The 14349-nt window shown below is 34.6% G+C and overlaps 2 protein-coding genes and 1 long non-coding RNA gene across 3 annotated transcripts; 1 reads left to right on the top strand and 2 right to left on the bottom strand.

Moving 5' to 3' along the window:
* The first annotated feature begins 526 nt into the window (after positions 1-526).
* On the top strand, positions 527-1131 carry LOC140013823 (uncharacterized). Its single transcript, XR_011820638.1, has 2 exons — positions 527-875; positions 982-1131. It is a non-coding gene; the product is annotated as an uncharacterized lncRNA (long non-coding RNA).
* A 1369-nt stretch (positions 1132-2500) lies between these two features.
* LOC113706312 (uncharacterized) lies at positions 2501-6306 on the bottom strand. Its single transcript, XM_027228185.2, has 4 exons — positions 4780-6306; positions 4267-4678; positions 3218-4170; positions 2501-3140 (listed from the first exon to the last, which is right to left on the bottom strand). The coding sequence occupies exons 1-3, from the start codon at positions 6262-6264 to the stop codon at positions 3380-3382; spliced, it is 2688 nt and encodes an 895-aa protein (XP_027083986.2). The 5' UTR covers positions 6265-6306; the 3' UTR covers positions 2501-3140; positions 3218-3379.
* Positions 6307-7334: 1028 nt separating this feature from the next.
* On the bottom strand, positions 7335-11310 carry LOC113706522 (uncharacterized). The gene is made up of 5 exons (XM_027228444.2): positions 10974-11310; positions 10772-10867; positions 10056-10181; positions 8945-8984; positions 7335-7724 (listed from the first exon to the last, which is right to left on the bottom strand). The coding sequence occupies exons 1-5, from the start codon at positions 11127-11129 to the stop codon at positions 7651-7653; spliced, it is 492 nt and encodes a 163-aa protein (XP_027084245.1). The 5' UTR covers positions 11130-11310; the 3' UTR covers positions 7335-7650.
* Between the last annotated feature and the right edge of the window lie 3039 nt (positions 11311-14349).

The raw sequence follows: 14349 nt of genomic DNA, 5'->3' as shown, positions 1-14349 counted from the left end.
GAAACCATTTCTCCTGGTATAAGTGTATTGCACGCATTCTACACAAAGACATTCGTAATTGGAAATATGCTAAGCCAGTCAATGTTCTTTGTTATTTCGTCAAAAAATCAACATATCATGCAAATCAAGCACATTTCAAGTAGCACTGGCACATTGATACAAGAGCAATGGAAGACCAAAAGACTTCCAAGTTGAGAGTGGGAAATAGAGACAATTATGTTTCAAAATCATATTTTGCTGCTTACTTTACAGGAAAAGAAGAACACTAGGGAAAGAATAAGCGCTAGAAAATACTATGTCACCACTAAATAGTGCAGGCATATATGTCCAAGGAACTAAAATGCATACAAATTCAAGGGGTTAATTCCACTTTGTCCCCTCAAACTTTGGGCGATTACCCACTTCAGTCCCTTAACTTCAAAATGGGACACTTAAATCCCTAAACTTATGAATTGCTCCCAGTTAAGGAAAATTGTTGACAGAATCCTGATTGCCGTTGGTGGTTGAAGAGCGTGGTAAACACTGTCCTTTGACTGAGGGCAACAATGAAAATTCACAAAAAATCACATATATAGATTAAAAAAAAATGGTGAAATATGGAGGGAAAGTTTCCCTCCATGCTACCCACTTCAGATGGATAATGTAGACCCGATCCAAATCATAAAAGGGCACTTCAGGTCGGTATGCTGAGAGACCCAAGCTGTCATTCTGCTATCCACAGGGCAGGAAGAAGAAAAGGAGAACCCAACGCATGGTTCAACAAACAAAGAGAAATGGTGAGGCAATTTTGTGATTGTGGAAAGCAAACATTGATGATGACATCATGGACTGCCATGAACCCAGGAAGAAGGTTTTGTCGATGTGCCAAGTACAGAGTAAGGGAAATTAGGGTTTTGTGCTTATACTTGTTTTTTATTTTGGGTTTGTATGAATTGCAGCCACCTAATCTTGTCTGCAAACATAATGTTCTTGTCAAACTAGGAACAAGGAGGCTGCATATACTGGGATTGGGTTGATCCTGAGATGTGTCAAAGGTCAAAAGAAATAATACCTGGACTGCTAAGGTCGATGAACAAGATGGAAGCTGAGTTGGATAGGTTGAAAGAAAATTCAAGGTGCCAACAATCGAAAGTAAGGAAGCTAAGGATGTACTTGATTATCCACTGGGTTGCCATTGTCATGTGGTTGTTTTTGTTCAAATCTGGGGGAGAAGGTCCAAAATGAGTTGTAGAAGAAGCAACCGCTTATGCCGGACTGCCCGTTTTGTTTGCTCAAATATGGGACCACCTTTGTCTGTCATTGCTAAGTAGTAGACCTTTTGAGTGGTGCAGGAAGGAAATTCTTGCTTTTGCTGACTATGTAATTACCAGCACTTTCAGAATTCCGCTTGCGGGTTTCAGCGTTTTATGCTGTCGGGATGTTAACCATTTTGCTTGTGAACATGTGCCACATTGCTTTGAATTTTTGTGACAGGTGAAAGCTTTGTCTGATGAATGTATTTGTGAAATGACCTGAGTGGTGGTAGATGGGTTAATTGGGTTGGTCGCGTTACCCAATTATTTATATCCATAAGTAAAATTTTAAGATTCGCATACCCATCTATTCATGGCCGGTATGGGTAAATGTAGTTCAATGGAAATGTCAAAAAACGAGTTTGACAACCCAATTGCTCGTTTACAACCTATTTATTCTAACTTTTTACAAATTCGTCTAAATTAATTTTGAAAACTTAACTGCCAATTTATACAACCCTTTTTTTTAACTGTCATTAATTTAAATATTGACTTATAATGCCCAAAAAGCCTAATTACCAATTTTTTCTTCTCGCTATCAAATATAATATTAACCCGCATGCGAGGTAACAATGAAATAGTAAAAAGACAGAAACCCGCTTGCGGGTTTCAGCGTTATTATGCAGGCGGGATTTTAACCTGCTTGCTTGTGAACATGTACCACATTGCTTTGAATTTTTGTGACAGGACGAAAGCTTTGTCTGATGAATGTATTTGTGAAATGACCTGAGTGGTGGTAGATGGGTTAATTGGGTCGGTTGCGTTATCCAATTATTTTTATACATATTTTTATCCTAATTACCAATTTTTTCTTCTCGCCATAAAATATAACATTAACCCGCATGCGAGGTAACGTTGAAGTAGGAAAAACACAGAATCCCGCTTGCGGGTTTCAGCGTTATTATACAGTCGGGATTTTAACCATCTTGCTTGTGAACATGTACCACATTGTTTTGAATTTTTGTGACTGGTGAAAGCTTTGTCTGATGAATGTATTTGTGAAATGACCTGAGTGGTGGTAGATGGGTTTTAAATGTATTGTATCAAATTTAGGGATATAGTGGACCTGCTATGTCCCATAATTGTGAACGTTGGACCTGCTATGTAATCAGAATTTGTTGTTTAGGGATTTTAGTGTCCCAATTTGTAAAGTTTATTGCAAGTAATCTATGTCACATTAACAACAGCAATCAACTCAGAACATAAAATTTTCAGCAAAAACCTTTGATCATTCAACAAATCATCCAATACATAATAGCAATACCAGGAATGACAAAAATTCCACATTAACAGCCTCTGAATTTCACCCATCTGGACTAGCAAGACAAAGGCTATATGAGTTCCACAACAGAGGCTACCAAAAACAGAGGCTAACAAAAATTCCATATTAACAAAAAAATTCTTAGTTCCAATGGACTATATGAGTTGAACAAAAGTTCGCCACATCTGGACTAGCAAAACAGAGGCTTTTACTGCCCAATTTGATTGTATCTGCAAAATAAAAAAGGCTATATGCCTGTACAATTCTTGAGTTGGTTTGTCCAGCATCAGTTAGTTCATGCTTGAAGGCTATTTGGCCTATTGCTGCAATTTTCCCAACTTAACAGATTGGTTTCCATCCCCATGGAGCTGCACATTTTCAATTCCAAGTGACTCCTTCGCATGTCCCGCAGCTGTCTGTAATGTAGACAGGTTAACACACAAATTACCTTGCCATGTGAATTGTGCTGGCTTAAGTCCACTGCTGGAATGAGAGGCTGTCCCCAAGTCCACGTATGAGTGTGGTGCTCTCATCGTTACTCCGTGGCTGTGGGAATAAAGTTTGCGACCATCAGCTTTGGAGCTTAACTGCAAACAAGCACATAACATGAATCAATAAGACATGACACCCATAAATAAAGACCTGATGTATGGAGACCACTTACATGAGTTGTTGTAGGACTCTTTTCCACATGCCCAGAACTATTTTGAGCATGATTATATGGGTTTTCCAGATCATCAGACCGTATTTTTACAGTTTTGAATCCCAAGTCTCCAGTCATGTCCAGTGAGCTCCTAAAGGTCCATTGCCTCAACTTACAACTATTCTATGAGTGACCATGCTTACGACAAAATGAGCATTTTCTTCCTTTCTTTGTCACTGGTTCTTGTGCCCCTTGTTTTGGCTGATTGGCATCCAAATTTTGAGATGGACCTGTGTGACTCTGTTGCGTACTTACTCCAAGTATGTCAACGGTCACATCACTTGGACAAGCCTCGTTAGTACTTGGCTGCATAGATGGGCCTGTATCTCCAATATCACTGTTCTCCTTTGCTGAACTTGTAGTTGTCCCCTCAGTGGTTTGCTTATTTTTATCCGGACATCCTCTTTTGTTATGTCCGTATTTTTTGCAGCGGCTGCAGCTCATCATGGTGCCAACCTTGCTAACCTTGTGAGGTTTAGTTTGATTGACACAGCTGTCCCGTCTGTCTTCTTCTGAAGCCTTTTTTCTCATTTTCTTTGGCCTTCTAGCAAATCTTCTATAAGTCGGAGACTTCATTGCTGGAAGGTCTATGTGCTCCCACAAATTAGGACCATTGATTGGATTAAGTACAGGTTCATAACTTTGTAGATACGTGATCTTCAAGTAGGTGTTGGAAACATGCTTCTCTGGTGCTTCATGTCTCCTGTTGATGGCAGCTACAGCATGGCCACATGGTATTCCCCTTAATTGCCACTTTCTACATGAACAGGTTTTGGCAGCCATGTCAACAATATACTGCTCCCCAAATGGACAGCTTATCTGATACTTCATTGTCCCAGCATATGACGCTATGCACATACACTGCTCTTGCTTAGCCTTTTCCAATATCTCAAATATTGCTGGACAAAGAAGACCTGAATACAAAATGAAAACAATAAATTGGTCATAAATTTCTCAAAGAAATTATGAACTGACCTTAATACTAGTAAATAAATAAAATGTGTCTTAACCTTCGTGCTTGGACATTGCTTCCCTGTTCCTCTCCATCCTCTTCAGCAGGTACAAATAAATGGTTTGCAGCATGGATATGATTGGTAGTGACCTGGCCTTTAAAATTACTGCATTAAAGGACTCACACATATTATTCACCAAAATATCACAATCCAATCCACATCTAAAATGGGCTCTACACCAAGTTTTGGGATCTTTTTCATCAAGCCAAGAATGCGCAGCTGCAGATTCTTGCCCCAACTGTTCCATTTCGACTTTCCAGTGGGTAACATAAGAAGCTTTTGCGCATTTCCAAAGTCTTTCTTTTAAGGCCAGGCCTCTATGAATCTGTTTGAAATTGGTGTATAGATGTTGCACACAACACCTGTGCTCAGCTTGTGGCATTTTGTCTCTAACTGCCTGAACTAGTCCCTGTACACGTTTGAATACAACTTGGCTTAAATAAAAAGTTGTACCTGAGTTATTAAATAAAAAGTTGCTGTATAAATAAGTGCTAATACAATTTATCATACCTTTTGCTTGTCAGTCATGACACACCAATTACTGGAATCTGATATTTCCAAATCTTGTACAAGCAATCCCAAAAACCAGCTCCAATTGTCATAATTTTCCACTCTAACAACTGACAAAGCTAGTGGAAACATTTTATTATCCCCATCCATACCCACGGCTGTAAGTAGTTGTCCACCATATGTATCCTTTAAGAAGCACCCATCCAACCCAATCCAATGCCTACAGCCCTTTAGAAATCCTCTCTTCAATGGCTCTAAGCACATGTAAAGCCTTTTGAATCTGACAATCCCATCCTCATCCTCATCCGTCTCAACGAACACTGTCGATCCAGGATTTGCTCTCCTCAATTCACCACAGAAGTCCTCTAACAATGCATACTGTTTTTCATGACTGCCTTCAATTATGTCTCTTACTTTTTTCATTGTCCTATAGCCTTGTTTAAGACTGAAATCTACATTTAATTCTTCAGTCACCCTAGTCATGAGCTCCTGGACTGTCATGGATGGTGTTTTTCTCACCTCATCTACAAACAACCTGGTAGCTAGTTTTGATGTCATGTTTCTATTATGGAAGACACGTCCACAGGTGTGCTCCTTGCTAAGTGTCTTGATCTGGAAAGTGTTTTCACCTTGCATTTTTGAGCCAAAAATTTGCCATTCACAGCCTCTGCATTTCACCCGTACCCTATATGTGTCATTTTTTATGAATTGGACATCCCTTCCCTCCATAATAGCCTGGATTCTAACAGCCAACCTAAAAATAACAACTGATGAAAACCTCTGGCCTACCTTAAATCTTGGACTTCTCATTTCAGTTTTCTCATTAAAAACTGAAAATTTAGGCTTCTTATTTCTCTTACGACCATCTTCGTCTTCGGATTCACTCTCACTCTTCAACTCTCTAGAACAATCTGTTTCATATTCTGACTGCATATCCTCCACATTAAACATGTCAGGCTCATCACAAATATTTACTTCGTCAACAGCTTCTCCTTCCCTACTTGCTCTCTTCTTTCTTCTGTCTTTGCTGGTAGAAGGTCCAACTTCAGGAGCTCCTTTATGCACGCCAAATTGTTGTCCAATCTTTAAGGCTTCATCAAATAAAACATCCTCCTCAACTTGCCCCGTATAATCTGGATCATCGAACTTGTCATCAGCCTGCATATCATCATTAGCCTGCACATTATTATCAGCCTGCACATCAGTCTCATCAGCTTGGATATCATTATCAGTTGCCATTTGTGCTTCTTCCCCTGCATTATCTCTCTTGTTGTCCTCTTCTTGTTGCAAATTATGACTTTTGGAATCAAAATTCTCATGACTGTTTGTAGCAACTTCATTACTGTTGTCATCAGCCACATTTTTCCTTCTGTTGTCCATATCATTGAAGTCAACTTCTTCCAGTATTGCTATGTCACTGTCCATTTCAGATGTTTCTTTATCTTTTGTATCCTGCTTAGCAGAAGTTTTGTGGCCTTCAGGCATGTCTACATACTCTGTTTTTTGAGTTTGAAACCTCACTGGATTATCATCAGTGCCAACTTCTAGATAAACCTCTGCCACTCTATTCAGTGGCAATGTGTTTACTAGAAGATCACAATCCCAATCACACATGCAAAAATATAGTCCAGTCTCAAGCGGCATACCAGGAATCCTACCATACCACCCAAAACGAGCATCTTTCGGGTATCCTAGTCTTACTGCACATTCATCAAGCACTTGTAGTGACCATTTTTCAGCATTACAGTTGTCTATATAGTCTACCCTTCCTCCCACGTATTCTTTGCTGGGAGAGCTTCTGAACTCACCCTGATGGTGTATCGCCAAGGAAAATGAGTTGGGCAAAATGTCATTTGGACCACACTCTGGTTAAATAAAAAAATAAATCTTTAATAATTAACCCATTAATTATTAACAACATTTTTAGCATTTGGGACCACAATGTCTTCAACAGAAGGAACATTAGGGTTCCCACAACACTCACTTTTCAGTAAAATATGCAGACCCACTAACAGTACCATCAAAAATATATAATGCCTTGGACATGCATTCCACAACCATCCAAAACCCTAACTTTTCAACAATCCTTATGGCTTTAAAACGTTTTTCTACTGCTACCGTAAATTCTTACCCAAATTCCAATTATTAAATTCAATTAAAGTACACAAAAAACTCTAAAATATTTTTCTCATACCAGTACTTGTCTTCTCTTTTGCTTTCCATTGTTTCGCTGCGGACGCGGACGCTTTTTCTCTCACATTGACTCGCTTTCTTCCCATTCTTGCAATCTTCAGTGTTTTTCAGCAACAATCATTCGGATTTTTACACACTTTGGTTTTACCCCTCCTCTCTATTTTTTCATCCAAGACAGAGGAAAGAAACGACCACTCTCTGACTGTTTCGCACTTTCCCTTCTCTGGAATTTGTCTTTGTTTGTCCTTAATTTACGACCCAAATTTACGTTTATGTCCTTATCATTTTCAGTAACAATATTCCCCCATCTTCATTAACGGAGAGTGTTTGCCACGCACTTCGACCACCAACGACAATCAGGATTCTGTCAACAATTTTCCTTAACTGGGAGCAATTCATAAGTTTAGGGATTTAAGTGTCCCATTTTGAAGTTAAGGGACTGAAGTGGGTAATCGCCCAAAGTTTGAGGGGACAAAGTGGAATTAACCCCAAATTCAAGTATCACTGCAACAGCTTTACCAACTTCAGAGGTTAATGAACTGGCTTCGACTAGCTTGGGAACAATGACTAGTCAAAATCTTTAATTATGTACCAATAAAATTCAAAAAAAAAAAGAAAAGAAAAGAAAAGAACACACATACACACACTCGCATGCGTGCGCACAAACAAACAAAATCTTCAGTTGCCTGGAACGATTGCTGAGAAGAGCAGATGGTTTATGTCTTCAGGACCTGACTCCTGCTTCTCATCACCTGCAACATTGAGATTCATTCGCAAAATTAGAGATCTCTTCATATGACACTGAAGTTAATGACATTCCATCATGTTGAGATTACTATTTCCCTGTGGTTTATGAAACCATGTACACATGCTTACCAGTTGGAACATTTTTCAAGATTATTAGAAATAAATTCGGCAATATAAACAGTATTACATTCATTGCAGAGGGAATCTGCACATGAAGAAACTATATCCTGCAAGATAAATGAAACTATAACTTGCTTGGTAATTGCTTTTGCACATAGCAGTTTATATTTTATCCCGACTCATATAGGTCAAATCCATCAAGGCAGAATCTTTTCTTTGTTGATGATATTCCTCACATACAAGCTGAAGTAAGCCATAGAGCCCTTCAATATCTAGCTGGTAGCCCTTTTGACAAAACATTGAAGCTCCAGATAGCATACTTACTTTTTGAAGATAACTGAACTCCTAACAAGCATGCCAAAATCAAATAATAAGGGATCGGTTCACTATTAAGCATCGTAAGAAATGGTCCAAAAATTTTGACCCAATGAATTTTATTGTACACTAGATAATTTGAGCATTGTAATTGCCAACTTACAACAGCACATGAAATATAGCCAACCAGATGAAATAAACCCCTACACAATCTATTTACATCAAGATTGAGATTGAGCCACTTTAGGTCTAGTGATGTTCCCCCACCCACGCCTGTTTCCTTGCATGCTGGTTCCCAGTTTACTGGTCAATCACTCTAATAGCAGATGAAGCTAATTAAATTTGTATAGCAGATTTTAGGCAAGTTAAAGGACTTCTTCTCAGGCTTGATGTACCAAGTTACAGTTTGGTAAGGTATTTAGGGCAACGATTAGAAATCATCAGAAAGAAGAAAAGGAGACAGAGAACTGTGGGTGCCAACGCAATAAAAATCTAGGAATTGGAGGACCATTATCATTTTAAATGTTTTCATAACAGAAATAGCATCAGACTAGATTTGTCGTTGATTGCCCCAAGAGTAAACATAATAGGGTATGATTCCCCTGCATAAGTATTTTGACTGCCTTGTCATGCTTTTAACACCTTACTGGTTGTGAAAAGTCAAAACTGTCAAACCATTTTAGTATGTGCTATCTCTGAGAGACTATGGTATGAGCTATCATGGATGTAACCTTTTTGTTTTTCTCCTTTCTTTCCAGGATAAGTGAAAATGGCATAGACAATACATCACCTGTTCTTGATCTCACTTGAACTGTCCACTCCTCAATTATCTGCAGATTATGAATCAGAAAACATAAGGGCCACGAAATTTCTGATAGAAACTAAAAGCAGATAACGCAATATGAGGCAGATGGAAGCATGGCATAAAGCTTTTGCTCCCTTGGTGCTCTACATGACAAACCTTGCCTTCGATAAAATTTTGGTTGCTTGCTGGCAAATGGTGCAAGATCTTTAGACACCATTTGGAAATCACAACCTTCAGGTTGTAAAGTATAGAACTCACAGATTTTGTTATTTTTCCTCAGTTTTAAGTGATGAGAAGGTCTAGTTCTGATCAATTTGTGCCGAAGGGATATTAACGAACTTTCTCATAGACTTAAGCTCTGATTTGAAGAGGAAAGGAAGGATTGCTTTCTTATATTGCTATTCTTACATGGATAATATAGCATAAAATGAAAAATGACACAAATTGATGCAGACCCAAAGCATAGCAAGGATAAACATAGATGACAAATAGTTTTGTTCTTACAAGTTTGAATAACATCAATGTATACTAACACCCAGAGATAAAGCCATGTCTATTAGGTATATACTTACCTGGGGCCATAGACTATGTCCATGCAGGTATTCATTGTCTATTATTATCCTCTGAACTTCCAGAAGAAGAATAAGACAAGGAGAAAACATAACGATCTACTATTTTGTGGGAGAAAAGGAGAAACAAGAGAAAAACATAAAGGATTATGTTTTCTCACCTTTACTTCTACAGTAAAATAAAAATCCCTTTTGATGGGTTCAAATTTGAAAGTCAAACTAGTGAAGAAGAAAATATTCCTGATTGTTCTGGTTCATGATTTCTCGTTACTATTTTCCGTGAACACCAACACAAGTCAAGAATTTTATTTCCTTCATACTCATGTTGTAAAGTGGAGTTCAAAGAAGAAATAAATAAAAACCGAAACAAGATAACCAAGATAGGGAAGAATGATTTAATCCCTTTTGCATGAAGATCCACAGTATCAAAAAGCAAGTAAGTTTACATGTGTGGGAAGATTAAAGTGTTGACATACCATTGCAAAGAATAGAAGCTGCACTAAATTTCTGCCGCAATGACATCTTACCTGATTGAAGTTTGTGTATGCAGAATCATTAGAATCATCAGTAACTGGAACCCCTGTTGACGCTTGAAGCCTCTGCAGTAATGACCTGTTTCCAACCAAGATTACCCTGGCTTTGTCAATTAAATCCTGAAAATGTAAGGGAAGGAAAATATTACGACTTCAGAAGAGCACCCAAAAGTCTGAATAAAGTTCTTGCATCAGTCCAATCACAACCAACGCGAATAATACTCTCTCAAAAAAATGTGAAACTGTCAAACCAATTTAAAACATTTGGATTCCAACAGCAAACTTCATTGGTTTCCCTTCCACCTTCTTTCTCTTAGAACCTTGAAAGCTGAAATAGGGCCGGTCAAAAGTTCAATTTCTTGACCTAATACCCACATTATCTTAACTCTGCTCAAACCATACCTTCTAGTCATTTATGATTCCAAAATTATATAAAAATCCCATTTTCAAACAAGATTTCCTCACTTAAACTCAACAAGTCAATATCATAATCTGATTTTGAAGACCTATTCTGCATCCCAAAAAAGTTTAATAATTATAATTATTCTAGAAAAATACAATGCCACCTAGAAATCCAGATTTCCATTCATCTGCATCATAAACAAGTATAAAACCAACCCTACAAAATCTACTCAACGACAGAAAAAAAACTCCCAAATGAAAAAACAAATACACAAATAAATAACCAAAATTTTAAAAAGGAATACTACCTGCTTGGCTGCAAGAAGTTCACGACACTGCTCATTAAGGGATGATACCTCCTCCTGAATTTTCTTGATTCTGGCCACAAGCTTCATTGGGTTTGCCTAAAAGCCAAAAAAAACCCACAAATAAAGAGTAAACTTGAAGTTCATAAAAGTAAATTCGATAGGAAATGTGAAAAGGGTTTGGAGGGTTTTCAAGAAAACTTACATTATCGGGGTAGATTTGCTTGAACTCCTTGTCAAGTCTGTCATGGAGCATGGCGAGATCATTGTTGGCTTTATTGAAAAGATTGAACAGCCCATCTACTGCTTCATGGTGCTGATGTTTTTCATTCTGCTCATCATAATCATACCCCATCTCCATTCTCTTGTCAATTCCCCTCTCTACAACTCATCTACGCTTCAAAATGATGGCAGCGAGCGGGGAAATTGCAAAAGAATTTTTGAGGTAAGGATGGGGCGGGACCGCGGGAAATATCCAATCCCTAACGGTGCTGATTTTGCTCAAATTTTAAATTTTAAAACAATATCCTATCTTGACAATAATAAAACCTTTGTAAATAATTAATACTAACTTAATGATAACTTTGTATGTTTTCAAATTTGCCTTTATCTCTATTTATATCATATATAAAAGTGTAGGGAGGTTTTTGGTATAAACAAAAAGTTGTCATCGTATGATTTTTCTAAATTATCTTTTAACGATAGTTACTTATGCCTCTCATTTTATAACTGCTATCTGCCAAATAATAGTCTGTTTGTATATTTTATTTATGTAAATGTCAATTTTCTATATGTATTATAAAAATATAAACCAAATCTCATAAAAAATAATTTCAATAAATATCTTTAAAAAATTTTAAATATTTATTTATTATTGCACACGCATTGAGTGTATTTTAAGCCCTAGTATATATAAAATGGAATTGGTGTTTGTTTGGTGGATAAATTTCTTTTGATCTTTTGAGCGGCACTTTAGGCAATACATTAGTAGTGTACAAGTCATTAAGGTTAGAGTACCAGCATGGTATGCATTGTGGTGTGTGCATTGCCCACATACCCTTAGTGGGGTGATACTCACACTGTGAATGTGTAGTTATGGGGCGGTTGTTTCAGTTTTACTCTTCAAAGTAGCCCTTAGCAATGCAGTTAAGGCAAAGAGGTTCTTCTATGGATTTGTAATTGCTAATTGAGCTTGTGCAAATACTTCGACAGGTTAATTGAATAATTGAAGCACGTGTACGCTCACATGAATGCATTGAGAACAAGATTAATTCAGTGCTTGATGGTGGAAATGTAACTGCAAACCTTTTCCCTTTTGAACATTTACAAAATCAATTGAGTTGCTTTAAAGAGTTGGATGATTAGAGTGAGCAGTTAAGGCTTCTTTAATATAATACTGGCTCCATTTGGATTAGTTGTTTTTGGAGGTGTTTTTTAAAAACTTTATATGAAAACTTTTACTGTAGATGCTTTGTGAGATTGTTTTTAGAGGTATTTTTAAAATATATTTTTGAGTATTTTTATAATTTATAATTTTTTTGGATTTTTTAAAAATATATACTGGCTCTGTTTCTATATATTAATAATTATTTATTTCAATTTTGTTTTATAATATGTATATTAATATATATATTTAATATACATATATAAATATATATATGTAAATATATATATTAATATACATATTATAAAATAAAATTGAAATATATATATATTTATATAAATATATTTTAAACAAAATATTTATATTTATATATAATATATTTATTTATTTCAATTGATATAATATATATAATATACATATTAATATACATAATTGAAATATACATATTAATATTAATATAATATATATATAAAATAATATACATAATAGAAATATACATATTAATATATATTAATATACATATTATAAAACAAAATTGAAATAAGTATATTTATAAATTTATATAAATATATAACAATAAATATATTTATATAAATATAAATATAAATATATTTATAAATATCTATAAATATATTTTAAACAAAAATTAATATTTACTACATAAATATATAATATTTATTTCAATTGATATAATATATATAATATACATATTAATATAGATAATTGAAATATACATATTAATATATATTAATATACATATTATAAAACAAAATTGAAATAAATATATTTATAAATTTGAATAAATAAATATATTTATATTTACATAAATATATATATTTGTTTATAACTATATATAAATATATTTTAAACAAAATATTAATATTTATATATAAATATATATATTTATTTCAATTGATATAATATATATAATTTACATAGTTAAATATACATATTAATATTACTTTAATTTATATATATAATATAATATACATAATTGAAATATACATATTAATATATATTAATATACATATTATAAAAAAATTGAAATAAATATATTTATAAATTGAAATAAATATATTTATAAATTTATATAAATATATAAATATATTTTAAACAAAATATTAATATTTATAAATGAATATATATATTTATTTCATTTGATATAATATATATAATATACATATTAATATACTTAATTGAAATATACATATTAATATACATATTATAAAACAAAATTGAAATAAAAAATATTATATATAAATAAATAAATATTAATATATATATAATATAAAACGAAATGTATATTTGGAGTTGTTTTTAATATATTGTTTGGATATGATATTTTTGGAGTTATTTTTGTTTGTGTATTACTGTAGCATTGTAGATAAAAAAATTATTTTTTAAAAAATGCTGAATCCAAACAGAGCCAATAATGGATGGAAGATGAGGGACCTCTTGGAAAGCATCTCTGAACTGAAACTGAAAGCCTTTTGCTCTTTTGAAGCTTTTGTTAAGTAGTTTCTTAGGAACCTACAATAATGGAGACAATGTATGGTTGGATGAGTTGCTTAAGCTTCATATTACCAAGGTAGTGTCTGAAGAGGTAAGGTTTCTTTTTGTGTTTTTCAGGTAGATATTGTGTGTGTATATCCAATTTTCCAATGAAACATTTACCATATTGTGGAATTTGCAATTACATTTGTAACTCTATTTTTGAATTTACATGTTTGCCAGTGACTTAAGTTCAAGTGTGAGGCAAGGGGTTTGTCCAGTAGCAGATTTGTCATTAAGGTATTTTCTAAAATAATTGTTCCAATTAATGCATCAATTGGTATTCATGCATTGGCTACAATGCAAAATGGTCTATACCACCTATTTACCAAAGAAGCCACCAAGCATCTAACCAAATGTTAGAGCTCTACCTAAAGCCATGCTGCCCTAGCTATGATTGTGAGAGCACGAAAATACTAACGTAAAATTTTTTTTTTCATTTCTTGTTTAAAATTTAGTGCACATTGTATTTTCGTTTCTTATTATTGATTGACTTATATGTTCAATTGCTCCTTTTAATTTACAAATAAATAGGTATACCATAGGAAATTGCATCACCTACCCTATAAAACATTAGTACAAGATAGAATGAAGGATTTATTGTGGGAAAATAGCATGACAAATTTAAATTTAAAAAAACAACAAA

This window comes from Coffea arabica, chromosome 8c, assembly GCF_036785885.1.
Source record: "Coffea arabica cultivar ET-39 chromosome 8c, Coffea Arabica ET-39 HiFi, whole genome shotgun sequence".
NCBI lineage: Eukaryota > Viridiplantae > Streptophyta > Magnoliopsida > Gentianales > Rubiaceae > Coffea > Coffea arabica.
This window is presented reverse-complemented; position numbering and strand designations above follow the sequence as displayed.